This window comes from Triplophysa dalaica, chromosome 22 (genome assembly GCF_015846415.1).
Source record: "Triplophysa dalaica isolate WHDGS20190420 chromosome 22, ASM1584641v1, whole genome shotgun sequence".
In the NCBI taxonomy this organism is placed as follows: Eukaryota; Metazoa; Chordata; class Actinopteri; order Cypriniformes; family Nemacheilidae; genus Triplophysa; species Triplophysa dalaica.
Window position 1 is genome coordinate 16,636,024 of NC_079563.1, and position 17,498 is coordinate 16,653,521.

At 40.1% G+C, this 17,498-nt stretch overlaps 1 protein-coding gene across 12 annotated transcripts in view; it reads left to right on the forward strand.

Annotated features, from left to right (window-relative positions):
• The window catches only part of gramd1ba (GRAM domain containing 1Ba), a 46,961-nt gene that overhangs the window by 10,385 nt on the left and 19,078 nt on the right, over positions 1–17,498 (forward strand). For 3 of the 12 annotated variants that reach the window (XR_008905074.1, XM_056736104.1, XM_056736107.1), the window contains exons 1-3: positions 341–480; positions 1,732–2,291; positions 3,349–3,426. Coding sequence is in view for 9 of the 12 variants with exons in the window: in XM_056736104.1 (XP_056592082.1) it covers positions 1,927–2,291; positions 3,349–3,426 (443 nt within the window). In the remaining 3 variants the exon portion in view is untranslated. Of the gene's footprint in view, positions 1–340; positions 481–1,731; positions 2,292–3,348; positions 3,427–12,623; positions 12,837–17,290; positions 17,445–17,498 lie in introns of those variants that run through there. The other 9 variants (XM_056736106.1, XM_056736108.1, XM_056736114.1 and 6 more) reach the window with 8 other exon arrangements.

Genomic DNA, 17,498 nt, shown 5'->3' on the forward strand with positions numbered 1-17,498 from the left:
TACCTTCTGGTTGGTGTTTGCAGATAAGACTACTGTTGTAACGTTAGCGATCGACCATAGTTCATCCCGGACGAGTATGTCAGATTTACATACAGTGGATATTTTAAAGAGACGCTTGGATTGTCTCAAACGCAGACACGGGGGTGATGCGCACCGTCCACCTGCGTGGATAAAACGCTTCCGTTTACGCACACAGATACTTAAGTATCATAACAAATACTCTTGAGCACTATATTCTTCTATCATATAGTTTCGTCCTGCAGTGAAACTGCATTTGTGGTTTTTCTTTTGTGCACAATCAACCGACCCCTCGAATCGTATTGGACTCGTCCGGGGAAAAGAAACTTGATGATATTAACGGATCAGTGAGTGACGGAATTAACGCCGACCTGTCTGTACCTCATTCATTCCTCCAGTTACAAACATGAAGACAACGACTGCGTTTTAAAACATCTTGTCTTTATTCGGGATGCAATAAAGGTAGGATTAATTCTCGTACTTTTAAAACGTAACGTTCGTGCACACGGGTGTAAACCTATTTAACACATTTTAAAAATAGCATTTGTTCTTATTTTGTTTTTAATAATGCATGCCTTTTATAAATGCCAAGTAGTTGAATGTTGTAGAATGACATTACAGTTTTGTGGTTTGCAGTCATACGATGATTTTTATGTCATTGTCACTGACTGACCAACAAGTGCATTAAATACAATCTGCACATGTAACGTTAAACCATGCATTTCAAATGTACTTCCAATGCACTTTAATTTATTTCTTGGAAAAAGAAAGTTAGCGAAAGTTGACCTCATTTTAGAGCCACACAATTTTACAGGAAGTTACAGGTCAGACTACAGTTGGTGTAGTGTGTGTGTGCGCGTGCGTGCCTGTGTGTGCGCAAGCGCAAGTGCCCATGTATCCATGTACTCATGCGTGCACTTCAGAGCCCTTGCCTGGGGGTGCCTTAAGGTTTGTTTTGTTAATAATAAGGAGATTGCATTCAACGGCTGCATTTGGTGTTTATAGCAATAGACAAGCATGTCAGAACCTTTTTATTTGAAGGACAAGTAATAATCTTGAGTGGAGTGATGGCAGGAGCGACCTTGGCAGTATTTGGCAGGTGTGATGTGTTGAGCAGGCAGATGGACATCCTGTGAGCGTGTGTCTGCTCTCAGTGGGCTGCGGCTTCCTACTGTAACACGTTTACATGTTTATGCCCGACTTTCTCACAGACGCCTGAAGTGCGCCCCTACACAAAGCATTGGCATGCATTGCTGGCTCTGAAGTATTTAAAGGAATTTGCCAGATTCATGTTCAATTTGTAAACCTAATTAAATGTGTAATAGGCATGTGCCGGTAAAATGTGCTGCATTGATCTGCACTTAATTACAAAAGTTGGCCTTCAAGAAAAAACTGAAAAGACGCAAATAATAAATAATCCGACTTTCATATTTATTTGTTTTGCAATTGGTTTGCATTAAAAGTAAATATTGTAAGTGAGACCAAACTTGCATTGCAACGTTTGCATGAGCACATTTTGGGCGTCATTATCGAAAGGGTTGACACTGAAACTCCAGAGCAGAGCAGGAAATAAATGTGGCTTTTTTTTGGTCTGGTTTGTTTTTGAGTTACTTTTGAGTTTTATGATATAAAGCCCTCCCCTTACTGTAAATGTTTGTGTGCATGTTGGATTTGTTCCCTAAGCACACTGTTTGACCTTCCTGTGACCTCTAGGGTGTTGTTCTGGAAGGATTTGATTTGAGGTAAACCTAATTGACCAAACATGTCGGCACCGGGTCCGCCCACCCATCTCACAGAAAGCGCTGAACTCTGCTCAACCTGGCTGTGGACTCGCTAAGCTCCCTGCTGTCTCTGATCCGTACCTCGTTTTGGTTCCGGACTCATGCGAGACTGAGCAGAAGCAGAACCATGTCGGAGACCTTGCAGCTGCCGGCGCTGCAGATCCACGGTCCGGGAGATGGAGATTGCAATGGGTTGGAGGTGAATACGGCACTGTCCAGCTCTTGCAGCCCGTCTTTGCGGCGCAAGCGCTTTAAAATGCGACGTATGAAGAATGTCATGAGCGAGAAGGAACAGCTGGAGAAAGATCAGCTTCAGCGATCTGGCTCCAAGGAGTACCTGCAGCTTCCGTCCATTGAGATCACGCCATCCAGCGATGAAGATGCGGCGTGGTCCAGATGTTCCACCCCCAGCGCCTCTCCCCAACGCAGACGCTTCCTCCTGCGCAAGTGGCTGCGGGGTGGTGACAAAAAAGAGCATGGCAGCGAAAGCAGGTCTGTATGAGCACGTCCACCCTGACCTAGAATCCAACCCTGACTCCATCACTGCCTTATGTCTGCATCTCATCCATTTTCACTGTCTGTCATGATTAATGCATCATTTCGGTTATGTCTTCGGCACGTGAGCGTGCTGTGGTACATTAGGCATAGGAGATGCCTTTGTGTGTGTGTTCGGTTTACTCTGGAAGGAGTGAAGCTGTGACATTTATAGATTGGAGGGGAGAACATGCGGCTGCCTGCTTCTTCCAGGAAGGCAGACAAAAGTTTGTCTAGAGACTTCTTAAATGTTCACTACTGTAGCTAGCTGGATTTTTATTTGAATAGACCATGACAAAAAAACTCTTTTGGAACTTAATTTGACATCTTGATTGATATGTTATCATCTTTTGTGGTTAAATGTGTGATGTATACTCTCAAGGAAGTGGAAGTAGCACATTTTTTACCAGCGGGCAGTAAAGATCCTTTTTATTGTTGATTTATTTATGCAGAAGAAGTCCTGGTGAGATACAATATCTCTTCTTCTGACGAGTCTTTGTCAAGATCTGACATCATGTTTAGCTTTAAATTTATTGTTTTATAGTTAATGTTCATTCTAAATGGCACAAACGCTCGCTGCACTCTAGTGGAGAAGTTTCAATATATGGCAGTGTATCATTGAGGTCAGTGTACATATGTAACTAGTTTTTCAATCTGTCTCTTTAGCGGCAGTCAGACAGTTTAGAACAACATTTTCTCTTGCTGTAATTAGTCAACAAACAAAAAAATGCACTCACATAGATGCAACCATGCTCAGTGGAGCTCAGAGTTCATGTTTTGAACATCTTGATTCCTTTTCAGGCCGTGAGAAGAGTTAAAATGTCACCAATGTAGGAAGAATCTTTTTTTTGAAGCTGTGGTGTAACCACTTTTTCCTTTACAGCCTGTGCTGTCATTAAAACATGTTTGTATGAGTCTGAACCACACGTCTGTATCTGATTGTCTTGTGTGAGAACATCAGATCTGTCTGTGTATTTCTGTTGTCCTGATTCAGATCATACACTCTGTTTTACAGCAGTCAGCAGAGCAGCCTGCAGAGCAGTCATGAGGAGGAGTCCACACGGTACTTGAGTCCCAACACCCGCGAGGACAGGTACACTACTACACGTGTGTTGGTTTTATTGGATTGTCACTATTTTGTATGTTAAAATACAGCTTATTTATTAGATTTAATCTCAATATATTTTCTTGGTCCTGCGTGTCCATCATTAGTGGCATCTTGCTGCACTTCTCTCATGTGACCACTAGGGGGAGGTTGGTGGTCAATGATTTCACAGTTGGCCAGGCAGTTGCAATGAAGATTCGGCAAATAATCTGGATTTTGTAAATTGACAGAGTTCATATTAAAAGCTTCAATAATTTTGGCTTGTCAATGCAAACTTGACAAATCTGAGCTCAGTTTGTAACATTGTCGAGTTCTAATCATTGAATTTTCATTGAGCTTGCCATCTTTATTGCCATTTTTCTGTGATATCTAACATATGGTTGGTAAACGGTCCATGAATCTCATAGAGGCTCAAAAGATGACTGTATGATATGAATGAGTCCCCATGCATGGATAAAATGTTTCTGTGTTCATGGTTCATGGTATCAAAAAGTTCATTTTTTCTCTCAAGTTCTGCATCTGCTTAGTGGTTTTGAGAGTCTTACCACAGATCTCACTTTCTGTCTTCTGCTTTTTGTGTCACACAAACAAAAAAAGATCAGTGTTTTTGACTTTCCCGTAAAACACAGCATTTAGCAGAATTTCTGTTGTTAAACCAGATGCTGCACAGGTTAAAATCATGTGGAACTAGACCAGTCAGAACACTATGTTTTTTCTTCTATAAAATATCTTTCAATTACTGTTTGTGCATTTTGACTTTACATGCTTAAAGCAAAGTTGAAAGGTATGAAAGGTAATTGAGTCTGTCAACTATAAATGTTCTGTTCCTGTATTCCTGGCTTCAGTGAATGAGCCAAATTGACAAGTTTAATGGCACTTTTATGTTTTTTTTAGAAGAGCTTAACTACCTCGGTTGTGTTTGAAAAACATTTTCCTATAAATAAATTTGTTTGCGTTCCTGTAAAAAAAAAATGCACCGTCATGTAGGTGTGGATTGATGTGGGAGTCGGTACAGTCATTTTAACAACATAATATATGATATTGATCTTTAGCACGTCCTCTTATAAGATGTTTACAGACTCCTTCATGATAATGCATTTTCCCTTTAGTTTGGGTGCCATTGCATCTTTACACCTGCCAAGGTTGGTTTTGTTGAAGTCTGTATGCGCGCAGCTGCTGGCACATTTATTTTGCGCGCTCAGCAGCCTGATTTCAGCTGGTTCTTGAAATTATTTTTAAATCGGTTTCATGTTGTGACGTAAGTGCAGCTAATGCTTGTTACAGGTGATGAATGTTCAGACTGAATCACAGTGTAGAAACACGGCACTCATTTACACACACTTGGATCAGCTTAGATTATTTACTCGTGAGACAAGATTTTTCTCTACTTTTGATTACGATCAGATGTGTGTTTGACAATCAGCACACAATCAAAAAAAAGATTTGAAAGGAACGTGTAACCCGATTTTCATCATCACCCAATATGCATTTTTTGTGTGTGTGCAACACAAAAAAAGGCAATTTTGAAAGAATCTTTATAAGCAACTTAGATTAAGAAATGAGCCACAGGGGGTAATATTAGTGTTCGCACTGATGGTCTTACTGCTTCCACACCTCAGGTGAGGAAACAAACTGTACTGTTGTGCAGTGCACACAGAGAAAGACGTAAGATCTAGGTCACCGCAGGACACAAGCCATGTAAAGAGAGAGAGAGAGAATATAGGAGAAGTGGGAGAGGCGAGTTTAGTAGCGAGAAGTCTTTGTACGGCGTGTAGGGCCGCTGACGTTTAGTTCATCATGGTTCAGGGCAAGACGTTGTCATGCACCTCACCCGTCAAACTGGGCTTTCACCTGCGTGTGTCCACTCTCAGGAAACGCCTCCACTTCCGCCGGGATCAGTGAGTCATTTCACACAAACTTTTTGTCTATTTTGTCTGTTATTGTTGAACGAAAATTAATGGTCAGCAAATTCAGTTATTAACTGTAGTAATCTATTGAATTACATGTACATCTGTATCCTCGGAGACACTGAAAGGACAGAAAGTTGAGTAAAATTTCTGATTATTCACTTTATTGAAAAACACCATGTTTATTGCAATCGTTTGTGATATGGTTTTGGACTTAAAGCTGCTGGATCTTTTACAGTTATTAAGAAGAGATGTTATTAAGAGGGTTCTTGGCAAAACAGTTCTTCAAATATTTTTGTTATCCTTTTACTTGAAGTATCTATGCATGTATAGCCATTATTATGTTTTTAATTATATTATATTTAATAATATTGTAATATAAAATATTGTCATGTTATTTAAACAAATATAATTATATTAGTTGTAAGTCTCTTTTGAATAACAGAAACAGCAGTTATACATTACAATAACTGTTCATATTAAAGACTGTAATACATATATTATTCAAGATTTTTATTTGGCACATATACAGTTATATACTGTAAATAATCTGCAGTGAAATATTATTTCAGTCATCTCTTTCGGCTGTGTAAACTAAACTTTTTTAAGGAAAATACAATTTTATTTTAGGATAAAATACAAAAACGTGAAAATTAAGGATTAAAAATTGCAATTGAATTTACATTGACATAGATTGAATTTTAACAAATCTAAATTTGAAATTAAAGGCCAAAGACTGAAATTAGAGACTAAACACTTTGTCATTTGTTAATGATGTGATAAAATTCATTACATCCTTTCAGGATGAATCAGTAAATATTATTATTGCGACAAGTTATTTATAAGATAATAATAATAATAATTAATTACATTTTTATAGCGCTTTTCTGGACACTTAAAGCGCTTTACATGGAAGTGGGGAATCCCCTCAACCACCTGGATGATGCGACAGCAGCCATATTGTTATAGTATGATATAGTTTTGAAGCCAATTAGATCATATGGGGATGATTAGGAGGCCATGATGTATAGAGGCGATTGGGCAAATTTGTGATTTTTTTTAATGACCACAAAGAGTCAAGACCTCGGTTTAACGTCTCATCCAAAGGACGGATGAATTACGTTGTGTCTCATCGTGCATTGTTTTATTGTTATGTAAAGTAATACGTATCAATTTTGCATTTTTCTGCATATTTTCTCAAAAGAACACACCGTCTACTTTGTTTCTCTCAAAGTTTGATCATTGTAAATTGCAAAAGTAGGTGTAAGTTCAATACTAGAATGTAACAGGTGAGTTTTGACTGTGATATGCACCATGCAGGTGATCAAAGACATATGAAATGTTGCTTTCTGATAGGGCTGTGCAATTAATCGAAAATTAATCGTAATCGTCAACTTTGGCCTTCAACAATTACAAAAACTAAATTATCGAGGTAAACAATTATTGTGCTGGATTCCATTTACCATAAATCCTCTCTTTTCTTGTGGTGTAAAAATATATTTATAATTTCTATCTAACCACATATAAAGCGCACCCCTTTCCATGTGGTTCAGCTGTACTATTTTTACATTTATATACTTTTTTCAGTTAAATTCACAGTTTAAAAGGCAAGTTTTTTTAGTTTTCTATGTTGTTCTTAAAGGTAATGAGTGATCGTAATTATGATTATGATTTTTGTCATAATGGAGCAGCCCTACTTTCTGAGCGAGCGGATTAAGGTATTGCACCCCGTCATTGTTTGTGGTTTAGGTTTTTTGTCCAGTTAGAAAAGCTTTCAAACAAGACAAGACAGAGAAATCAACTGTATGATCAGCTGGTAGACGGATGAACATACACACACTTGAGTGAGATGATGAGAGAGTAACGTCATCTCATGTTCTTTGGATAGCACAAGTTCAGGGTCATTGTGTTCCTGTCACAGTAACCGCATCTGTTTCTCTTCAGGCAGAAAGCTTTGATGCTGCGTACATGTGTCCCTATGTGTGCCTGTTGTCTAGTTATTAGTCATTCATAGCGTTATGAATGAGGAGAGGTCTCTCTACCATCTCTCCCTCTCTCTCTCTCTCTCTCTCTCTCTGTATCAGACGGTGTACATTTGAGAGGGCTCTTGTTTTGACACACTCAGCAACATTCAGAGTTGCCCTTTTGTTGTAGTTTGTAAGGGAAAGCTTACCCAGCAAAATAAAAGTGCTGCTGCTCTCCTAGCACACGTACATTATTCACACACTTCTCTGCTTTCTGTCCAAAAAGAAGAAAAACGTATTTTTAACTACATAATGTGCTTTACTTGCATACAGTCAAGTAGCTTTAAATCCTGAGCATTTGATTTATTATGCAGTTGAATTTAGTTTCAGCTTTGCATGTTCTTTAATATTAAAGTTCAGAGGTTTAATATTAAAATGATTTAATATTGATTTAATATTAAAGAACAGCTCATAAGAAGAGACAAAATCTAGAAAAAACGGACATGTGCGAACACACTGTTGTTCCTGTAATGCGCTGCAGATCGCCTCGCACTTGTTTCTTTGTTATTATTTAATTCACCAGATGACTGTTAAAGATGCCCAGACTCCTTCAGCTCAGATGAGAGACCTGCGGCAGTGTCCTGTTACCAGAACCGATGATTCATCAGAGAACTGCAGACCCATGTTATCTAACACCCTAATCAGATGCTCGCTCGCGCTCTTACTTGCTCACGGCTCCCCATCTCTTCTTTCTCTTGCTTGCCGGCTCCCTCACCTTCTCTCTTGCTTGACCACTCATTCTTTCTTGTTTGCTCACGCTTTCGATGTCTCTTGCTCGCTCACTCTCTTATAACTCTTGATCACTCTATTTCTCTCTTTCTTATTCTCTCTTCCATAGAGCACCTTCTCTCTTGCAAGCTTACTCTCTCACTTTTTCTTTTTCGCTCAATATGTGTATCTGTCTTACCCTCTCTTCCTTTGAACACCTTCTCTCTTTCATGCTCACTCTCTCATTCTTTCTTGTTTGCTCACTCTTTCGCTATTCTGCTTTCTCACTCCATCGCTCGCTCACTCTTGTGCTTGATCACTCTACGTCTCTATAACTTACTCTCCCTTCCTCTGAACACCTTCTTTCTTGCATGCTCACTGTTTCTTTTTCGCTCACTGTTTCGATCTCTCTTGCTCGCGCACTTTCTAAAGCCTCAGATATAGCAAAGTCCCGTCCGCATGACGTCATTTTCACATCAGAAGCATCCTTGCGAAGCCCAAATTTTGTGTACACGCAGACGAAACGCGCACAACAGCGCATGCGCTAGAAAATGTTGAGCACACCAGGTGGCAATTCACAAATGGAAAGTTTGCGGTGTCAAGTTGTCGAAGAAGACCGGCACAAAAGCAACAAGCCGAAGTGGAGGAGCCTAAAACAAAACAAAACAAAGAGTTTGAGTACAATGGAGAGCGAATTCGACGAGCGTGTGAGGAGATTCGAACATTTACGGACTTATTTCATTCCAATTTAAGGGAGTATAAAGATGTATTCAGGACGGCTAGTTGTTATCTGTCGTCTGCAATGGTGGAGCCAAACTTCTTCAATTTGCAGCGAGCCTGTAAATAACGCAGCTCAGTGCTGCCTTCTGATGGTCTGGTGGAGAATTCATACTCATTTGTACTGCGCATGTGTCCGAGATTGCGTATGCGCTGGAAGCTGTGCGGATGCGGAAAATCAGGTAGATCCCTCGCTTGCTCAATCACTATATGTCTCTCTCTCACTCTTTCTTCCACTGAAAAGTTGCCAGATCCTCTCATAGTGAGCTGATGCGCACTGCTAACCTTCATTTAAACAGACTCTTACATAGACCGTATCATATCTAGACACCTGTCTTTCTATCTTTATAGCACACGCGATTTCTTTAAGACTGCAAGGGAAGCTCAGCTTCCCCTATAATTGTCAAAAAATGAATGGTCAAATATATGAACTATTATGTTAACATTTTATTGACTAAAAATGCGTTAAACACGTTCATCTCGAACGAAAACCATTTTCATTCAGAATCAGCTACTTAGGTCGGCTGACTCGATTTCCTTCTCATTCATTCCCGTAGCGTACAGTGCATTACTCTGTTGAAGCCCAGCGTCCATTGACTTCAATGGGGCTGCTTTAAACAGTTTTTTTCAGTGCTTAGAAACAAGACGGTCATTGGATAATGCTGCGATTATGTCCCGCCCACGGACGCTCAGCGTCTCTGGGATGAATGGAGGAGTGGGCTGGCCCGGACTCCGAGCGTCTGTGTGATGATTGGAGGGCCTGTCATCTCTTTTTAATCCACTTTTATGTCCTAAAACGCTAGTTTTTTGGGGTCGACAGTTTATAAAAACGTATTTCTTGTTTTTTTTAGCTTGTTTGCTATACACATTGTCACATATCAGCTTTTAGACATTTTTTTATTTTTTTTATAAATCATAAACGACAAGGAAGCGGCAGCTTCTCGCAATGCAAAGAGACGGTTGGTGTGGGCATGGGCGTGTTCCTCAGATTATGACGCGTATCACTCTGTGTCTCCATTTCCAACTCAGTCCCATCGCGGATTTTGCATGTGTAGTCGAAAGACAAACTGCTGCAACCTTCATCGTATATTTCACACAATTTCACACCACATTCATTGTTTCAAGTCCTACACCCGTAACACAATGGGCCAAGGCCGTTTAAGCAGCCTAGCTCTGCTGGCCATTGAGAGGACACTGGTCAAGTCACTGGAAAAGACGGCTTGTTGGTACGACAGGGTTACAGAGCATTTTCTTGAAAAGGAACATAGGGCAGAATTTACATATAAATAAATGGACAATTTTTATGATTTAGGCCGAAAATGAGCTTCCCCTCTTTAAAAGATCAGCAGCCGCCACTGCTTTATAGATATTGGAACTGGAAAACCTACAAATAACCGATGAAACCAACTCAGAAGAGTCTGCTCTATAGAGTTGTTGAAAATAGGTCATGAAGAATTTATTGTGAAATTCACTTTGAATTAACACAATTTGAACGTGCATCATTCAGCAAATTCTTTGATAATTGTATCAGCCACTGAATAATTTTACATCGTCAACAACTAGTTATTAGTTATATATTCTGCTCAGTCTTAGCTCTGTTCATTGTAATAATTTATGTTGTTTTTTGCGGATAAGAATTGTGTTGGGTGCATGAGTTTGTTTGTGTGTTTGAGCTGAGATTAGCTGCTTCATTTTACTTCTCCAGCGCACTCACTTACTAGGCCTGACAGGCACCTCATCACCTGACTCGACACACTCTTCTCTCATTGGCTGTTTTCTATCAGCTTCCATGTGGCAGCAGGCTCAGCAATGCTGAGGGGGCGGGGCCATGTGGCATCTCTCAGAGGCAGTTGGGCCGCAAGGCAAAGCTGGACCTACAGATTTAAATTCCTCCCTTCATTTGCTGTGTTCTCCAGGCCCGCTGGAGTCAGAGTTTCTCATCTGCTCTTCCCACTCAGACCCCAAGAGACCCAGCAAGGGCAGAAAGACATGTTGACACAACCGATTACATGTGCAGCGCTGATATTTAAGCACTGACCTCCTCTTAATACTGGGAGAAACAGAGATTCTGAAATATTTGCTGTATTTGCACATCAAAAGCACATGGTATGTCTTGTGAGCCTTTCAGACCATTGGATATGATTCATGAAATATTGTTTCTGTTTTTGGCCTTGTTATATAAACTGTTTTATGCAGACCATTTTATTTTTTTTATAATATCTTTAAATTAATATTAATTTATATTGATATTTTATTGTATTTAATTACATTTAATTGACTCCACGGTTGCTGATTCTTTGCGAAGGTCTACCGTTAATTTTGGGCCAAATAACGTTTGTTTACCTTGTTGCTGAAATCGTCTATTATTTAATTCCCAATCTTGTGTAATTTTTTGAATTCTGGAAAAACATTACCTTCTCCTTTTTAGTTCTATGTAAAACTGTGCATATGGAGACATTAATAGTGTTGGATTCAAATGCCTTAACAGGTCTGTGATGGAGCTGTCCATTCAGCACCACTGTGATAGTCTCTCGCTCTGATTGGACAAAACATTTAAAGGGATACTTCACCCAAAAAGGAAAATTCGGTCATCATTCACTCACCTTCAAATTGTTCCTAATCTGTTTACATTTCTTTGTTCTGATAAACGCAGAGAAAGATATTTGGAAGAATGCTTGTAACAAACAGATTTAGCCCAAATTGACTTCCATGGTAGGAAGTATTTTTTCTTGCTTGGGAGTCAATGGGTGGCAAGATCTGTTTGGTTACAAGCATTCTTCCACATATCTTTCTCTGTGTTCATCAGAACAAAGGCATTTATACAGATTTGGAACAACTCGAAGGTGAGTAAATGATGACAGAATTTTCATTTTTGGGTGAATTATCCCTTTAACACAACCCCTTTCTGATTGGCCAATCTTCTGTTATCTCAATGTTTAATTGGCTGTTTTTGTCAAAAAAGTTAATTATATGACAAGTTTTGTGGGTTTCATGTAAATATGTTTGTGATTGTGGGATTTTGTGACGGTGGGACAGTGTCCTTGCCACAGTTGCTTTAAGAAAGCAATTAATTCTGTATCTCTCTCAGGTCTCGCAGACCCCTAGTCTGTAGGTGTTTTTTAACACTTTTATAACTTAATGAAGCTTTTTTCTTAGTAACTAACAGTACTGTCAACTGCACGTGAAACACCAGCCGGCACAGTTTTCAGAATTTCTCTATTCCTCATTTTTGGTGAACTGCCCCTTTAACATTCAGACATCGATTTGGTCAGACACAGCTTGCGGATGTTTGCCTGTGTGTCTGTGTGGTATGAAAAGATATATTATGCATAGTGATTTAAGCACAGACTATTGATTTGTTGAAGCTTTATGTGTGTGTATGTGACATTTAGCTGGTCAAACACCCGAAACAGCATATTTCTTTTATCCCCCGCACACACTCGCACACTTTTTGTGTCCATCCTGTATTAACGGATTAGAGGACCAGCTGTCGACAGGCCCATAGTCTCCCCCATTCACATACACACACACACACACAGTCTTCAGTGGACTGCAGCAATGACACAGGACAGAAATCTCTTTGAGTCAGGAAGGCAGCAGGCTGTAGCGAGCCAGGGGGAGGGGTTTAAGGGAACTGAGCATGCTCAGTATGTACCAGATTGTGACAAGAGCAGCTCCCGCTCTCATCTGCAGGAAGAGAGAGAGAGGCTGCTGCATTTCAGATTGGAGCACATGAGCCAGTGCTGTGTTTCCCACACACATTCAGAATGTGGAAGTGTGGCTCGTCGGGCACTTTCGAGGACAGCTGAGTGAATCATTCAGATTCAAGCTAATCGCCACTGCATGCGATCATCAGAACCCAGTCGGATTAACAGCTGCCCGCTCGGGATGCTTCGGGAAGGGCGGCCCGTGAAATGGGAAGATGACACTATGGAACCAGGACAGCCCGTACTGCACTAATGAAAGGCTTCAGGCTCGCCTGGTAAGATCTGTCTGACAGATACGAACAGACAGACTCTTCCTGTCGCTTGTGGATCTGATGCCTAATCTGAAACCCTCTTCATGACGTTGTTTTGTTTGTGCTTTCCTTTTTTTCTGCTTCTTGTTGTATGGTTGAAATACTCTTTCGGAAGTGGCCCATTAGTGTTTACTGTAAACAAGTTCAACATCGACTCTGATGTTTTTAATTCATTTAAATATGTAAAGGAAGACCGTTAAATGGCTCTATGTTGGTGAGCGCGGCGGTTACACAGGTGTGGCAAAGGTGGCATAAATGCTTATGTAACGGTGCCCTCGTAGATGGCAGAATCACTTCCCCCGTAGGCTATTGGAAGCTTATTTTTGGGGCCCTGAGTTTGAGCCAGGGCACTTATGCAGATTAGACGTCGAGCGAGAGTGACGCTGCAGTTTTAGTGTTTTAAAGGAATAGGTTACCAAACAATGATTTACTCGCACTCGTGACTTGGTGTTCTCTGAGATTTAAAACGAAACATCATGCATAACGTCCATGCGTCTCTTTACCATGCAGCTGTGTAAAAAGAATGAGGATTAGGGTCCTCAAATAAAAACTTTGCATGTTTGTCATTGTAAGTCATGTCTGTCACATGTCCTGGTCAATGATAGGAAGGAAAATATGGTTTAAACACATAATATCTCGGAGAATGTTCCACGCAACACTCATAAAATGTTTTCCCATCATTTACTCGCCTTCTTGTCAATTCAAAGCTGTCTGACTGTCTTTCTTCCACAGAATGCAAAAGAAGATATTTTGAAGAATGTTGTTAACTGGCCCCCATTCACTTGCATTGGTTTTGTGTGCCATACAGTAGAAGTGAATGGATGCCTGACTTTCTTCAAAATATCTTCTTTTGTGTTATGCTGAGAAAGTCGTACAGGTTTGAAATGACAAGAGGATAAGTTGCTAGTTTGGGAAACGATGCTAGTTTGGGGAAACTATCACTTTTAAAGTGGCTGGAACAACTCCACATGTCCTGCCTGTCTTCATGTTTCAGTGGAAATTACACTTTGAACAAAACTGTGCGTTTCAATGCACTCCAGTTGGTCAACGATAACTATATAGGATTTTAGCACACCACTGGTTTGTTACATTGAGGTAATTGTATGGAGATCTGGTGAGTGGCTGCTCTGCGGTCACATCATAGACCAATCTTAACAGCTGCTGCTGTGCAGTGTGTGTCCCTAGATCAGATCACCTTCTCTGTGTCGAGCTTACTGCGGTAAAAGAAACAGAGACAGTGTAGCAGAGGAGAGTCACAGGTATGGACATCAGTGTGAGGAATCAGAACGCTAACGGCTAAAAGTCCCTGTTCGTTTAGGACCAATGAAATAACACAGATTTTTATTTGATTTGAGTGACAATATGGATGCATTCATCTGTGTGGTTCAAGATTTTGAGCGTGAAATTTGTTAACTCGCCCAACAGACTTTTCAGATTCAATCAAATAAAATTTAGAAAATGCATCAATTTTAATTTTGAGCGTTCAGATTTCTTCCACTAATGTACATATATGTGTCTTCGTCTGCTATACTGTCTGTGTGTATGCCACTGCAGTGTACTTGCAGGACAAAAAAAGTAACCACCTGGGGATGTTACGAAAATGGCGGATGAGGGACGGGTTTATTTTGAAACCAAGAGGCGTGTTTCTATTGGTTTGATAGAGCAATCTCTTTTAGAAGAATGTGCTGTTTTAGTTACTTTCAGATGAGATTGTATTGTTTTTTTGTCTCTGTTCTCTCTCTCTGGTTTAGTAATCTAGGTTTATGTCAGTTCAGTGTGTTGTCTACATCCTGCTTTGGTTCTTAGAATGTCACAGTACCCTATACAGAGGCTGTGTACTTGCTCTTTACTGCGCCAATATGTCACAGACAAAGGCTGTTTATATTGAAGTACTAATGTTCTGTTTACTTCAGTGCAGACTATAGATTTACGAATGTTTACTTTTGTTTGCATGTGACAATAATTATTGCAGTAGGAAAAACTTGGCGGTGCTGTCGAGGCTCAGTTCCGTGTGAGAAAAAAAGATTACAGGCCTATTTTAAGATTACAGGCCTCTCTCTCTCTTCTCTCTCTTCTCTCTCTTCTCTTCTCTCTCTCTCTCTCTCTCTCTATCTTCTCCTCTCTCTCTCTCTCTCTCTCTCTCTCTCTCTCTCTCTTCTCTCTCTTTTCTCTCTCTCTCTCCTCATAACCTGCTTCTGATCTGACTCTGATCTTCGATCTCTGGACTATTATTTGTATGTGATTATTATGTTATCAGACTCTTGTCTGATCTGATTGATTCAGTCTAATCAGACCCTGTTGTGTCACATGTTCAGGATAAAACAATGACAAAAGCCCCCCCTTCACTCTTGTTAAAGCTCAATGTCTACCTATTTAAGCTTTTCTTTAGTCAACTCCTGCGTTTCATCAAACTAAATGTGGCTCTGCAGAAATACTTTATCCTTCTCTGTAGTATATTTACATTTGTTTTTGGCAAAGCAATTTTGTAACTTTATTGTTCATGCAAAAATATTGCATGAAGACTAACCTAAGACCAAAGTGCCCTTAAAACACACTAGCATGCTTACATGATCGTGAGGCTTTTTTTAGAATAAGAGGAAGTGTTTTTCTTCCCTTTAGTGAGTTTTGCTTTTTCACAGCATAAAGAGTCGCTAAAGGTCCTCTGTTATGTAAAAACGGTCCAGTGTGTTATATTTAGGAGCTTCTATTGACAGAAATGCAATATAATATACATATGTCTTCATAGGTGTATAAAGACCTTACTTAATGAAGCGTTATGTTTTATTAACCTTGAATGAGCTATTTCTATCTACATACACCACTGGTCCATTTCCATGTAAATCTCCATGTTGTTTCTACAGTAGCCCTCAACGGAGGGTGTTATCTCCTACGTCAAAGAAGAAAAAGGTAACTCCATTTTTGTCCTGTGTCAGCCACCGTAGTGCTTCGAACGGGAGGGATGGAGTGAGCCATTGGTTTCAATTCACATCCTCACCGCTACATGCCGGTAAAATCTCCACATCGCTCCTTTAAAGCCGCCCTAACACACAGGGTTTCTGCCAATCTCATATTAATCTTGAGTACCTATAGAGTAGTATTGCATATGGCGTATCTTCGAAGAGTATTTAGTTTGATCACATTTATAAAAGATAGATACAGCTGTATGATTACTTCGCAAACACATTGTCAACAAAACACAGAGATCAGTTTCACTCACTGCATGCGGTTCATGTCCAGCATCTTTTATTGCTGGGACAGCTCCATATATCAGTTTCAAATGATCTCAAAATTCAGCGTTATATCCACCGTTTATATAACATTCATCACCCAAATGCAGTGAACAAACAAACACCTGAGCTTTGCGAACATATGCTCTCTCTTTCCTGCGCACAAGTGAAAGTGACGTCTACGCATGCTCTTTCTCCTGCTCTCCATGCTCCCGCGTGGGCATGCTTTTCCGGGAGAATTGTCCAATAAGGGACTACGAATGGACATTATATGTTCGAAAAAAACTTTCCGAAACTTGTACGATCGCTGGGGTAGTGTTTTGAGCACAGAAATACTACATAATACGACCAACTCGTTTTTTGACAAGTTGACCAATAGACAGCACGTTTAACGTTGTAAAGAAGTCAGAATGCATGACACATCGTTGCAGCACCCCTTTAAATACATCAAGAGTTATAAACGTCTAATGCACTTTGTTTTTTAAAAATACTTTACCATAAGTAGAAAATATATTTACATGCAATTTCAGCTAATATAACATTTATATGCAGGTGTGTATCACGTTGCAGATTTCTTAAAGCACCCAAAAAACGGATCTCTAAATCTTAAAGCAGACGTCTCGCTAATACAGGTAATATATTTAATTTAGTATCAGATTTTTAAAATCGATTTTTGCTGGAACGTCTACAACAGTAGCAGCGCTGCAATAACCGTGTGACCTCCAACAATTAAAACCCCTGTCACTCTGAATGACACATTAGCTAACGGCATTTATTAATTTTTTTCTTTGACAGCTATTTAAAAAAAACGGAATATTTAAAATGAACAGTCTGGATTATATAGATTAAAAAAAATGTCTGTATGTATAAAATCTGTGTATAGTATGTAATGCTGCATACATGACAGAAGATGTATGGGAGTGAAAGAGAGAGAGAGAACGAGAGAGAGGTGTGGTGTGGTTGAACTGGGGGAGGGGTAGCGAGGCAGAGACTGGCTTGTTGATGTTTCATCTGCTGACGTGAGCAGCATTATGCAAGAAACCATTAATATTAAATCAGCCGACTGGCTACCCCGCAGCACACAGCCTCTGTTTGTCACGCCGGCGGCCGGACCACTGTCCCTGAGAAGCAGATAGCGAAACAAACATACATCAAAACGGCTCAGGCAGAACGGAAAGGAGCATGCTTGTGTGAGAGCGCTGAGTATGTGATGCTGGATGGAGAGATGATAGCTCCACCTTCTCTGATGCTCCGCTCACATCACCCCATACTCACTGCGGCCGCGGATGGATGGATGAATGAATGAATGAAGCCGAGCTGTCGCGTAGACCCTCATGGCCTCCAGGTTTGTCCGTGTGTGATTTTTGCATGCAATATATAAAGAGAAGTCAGTTTTGGT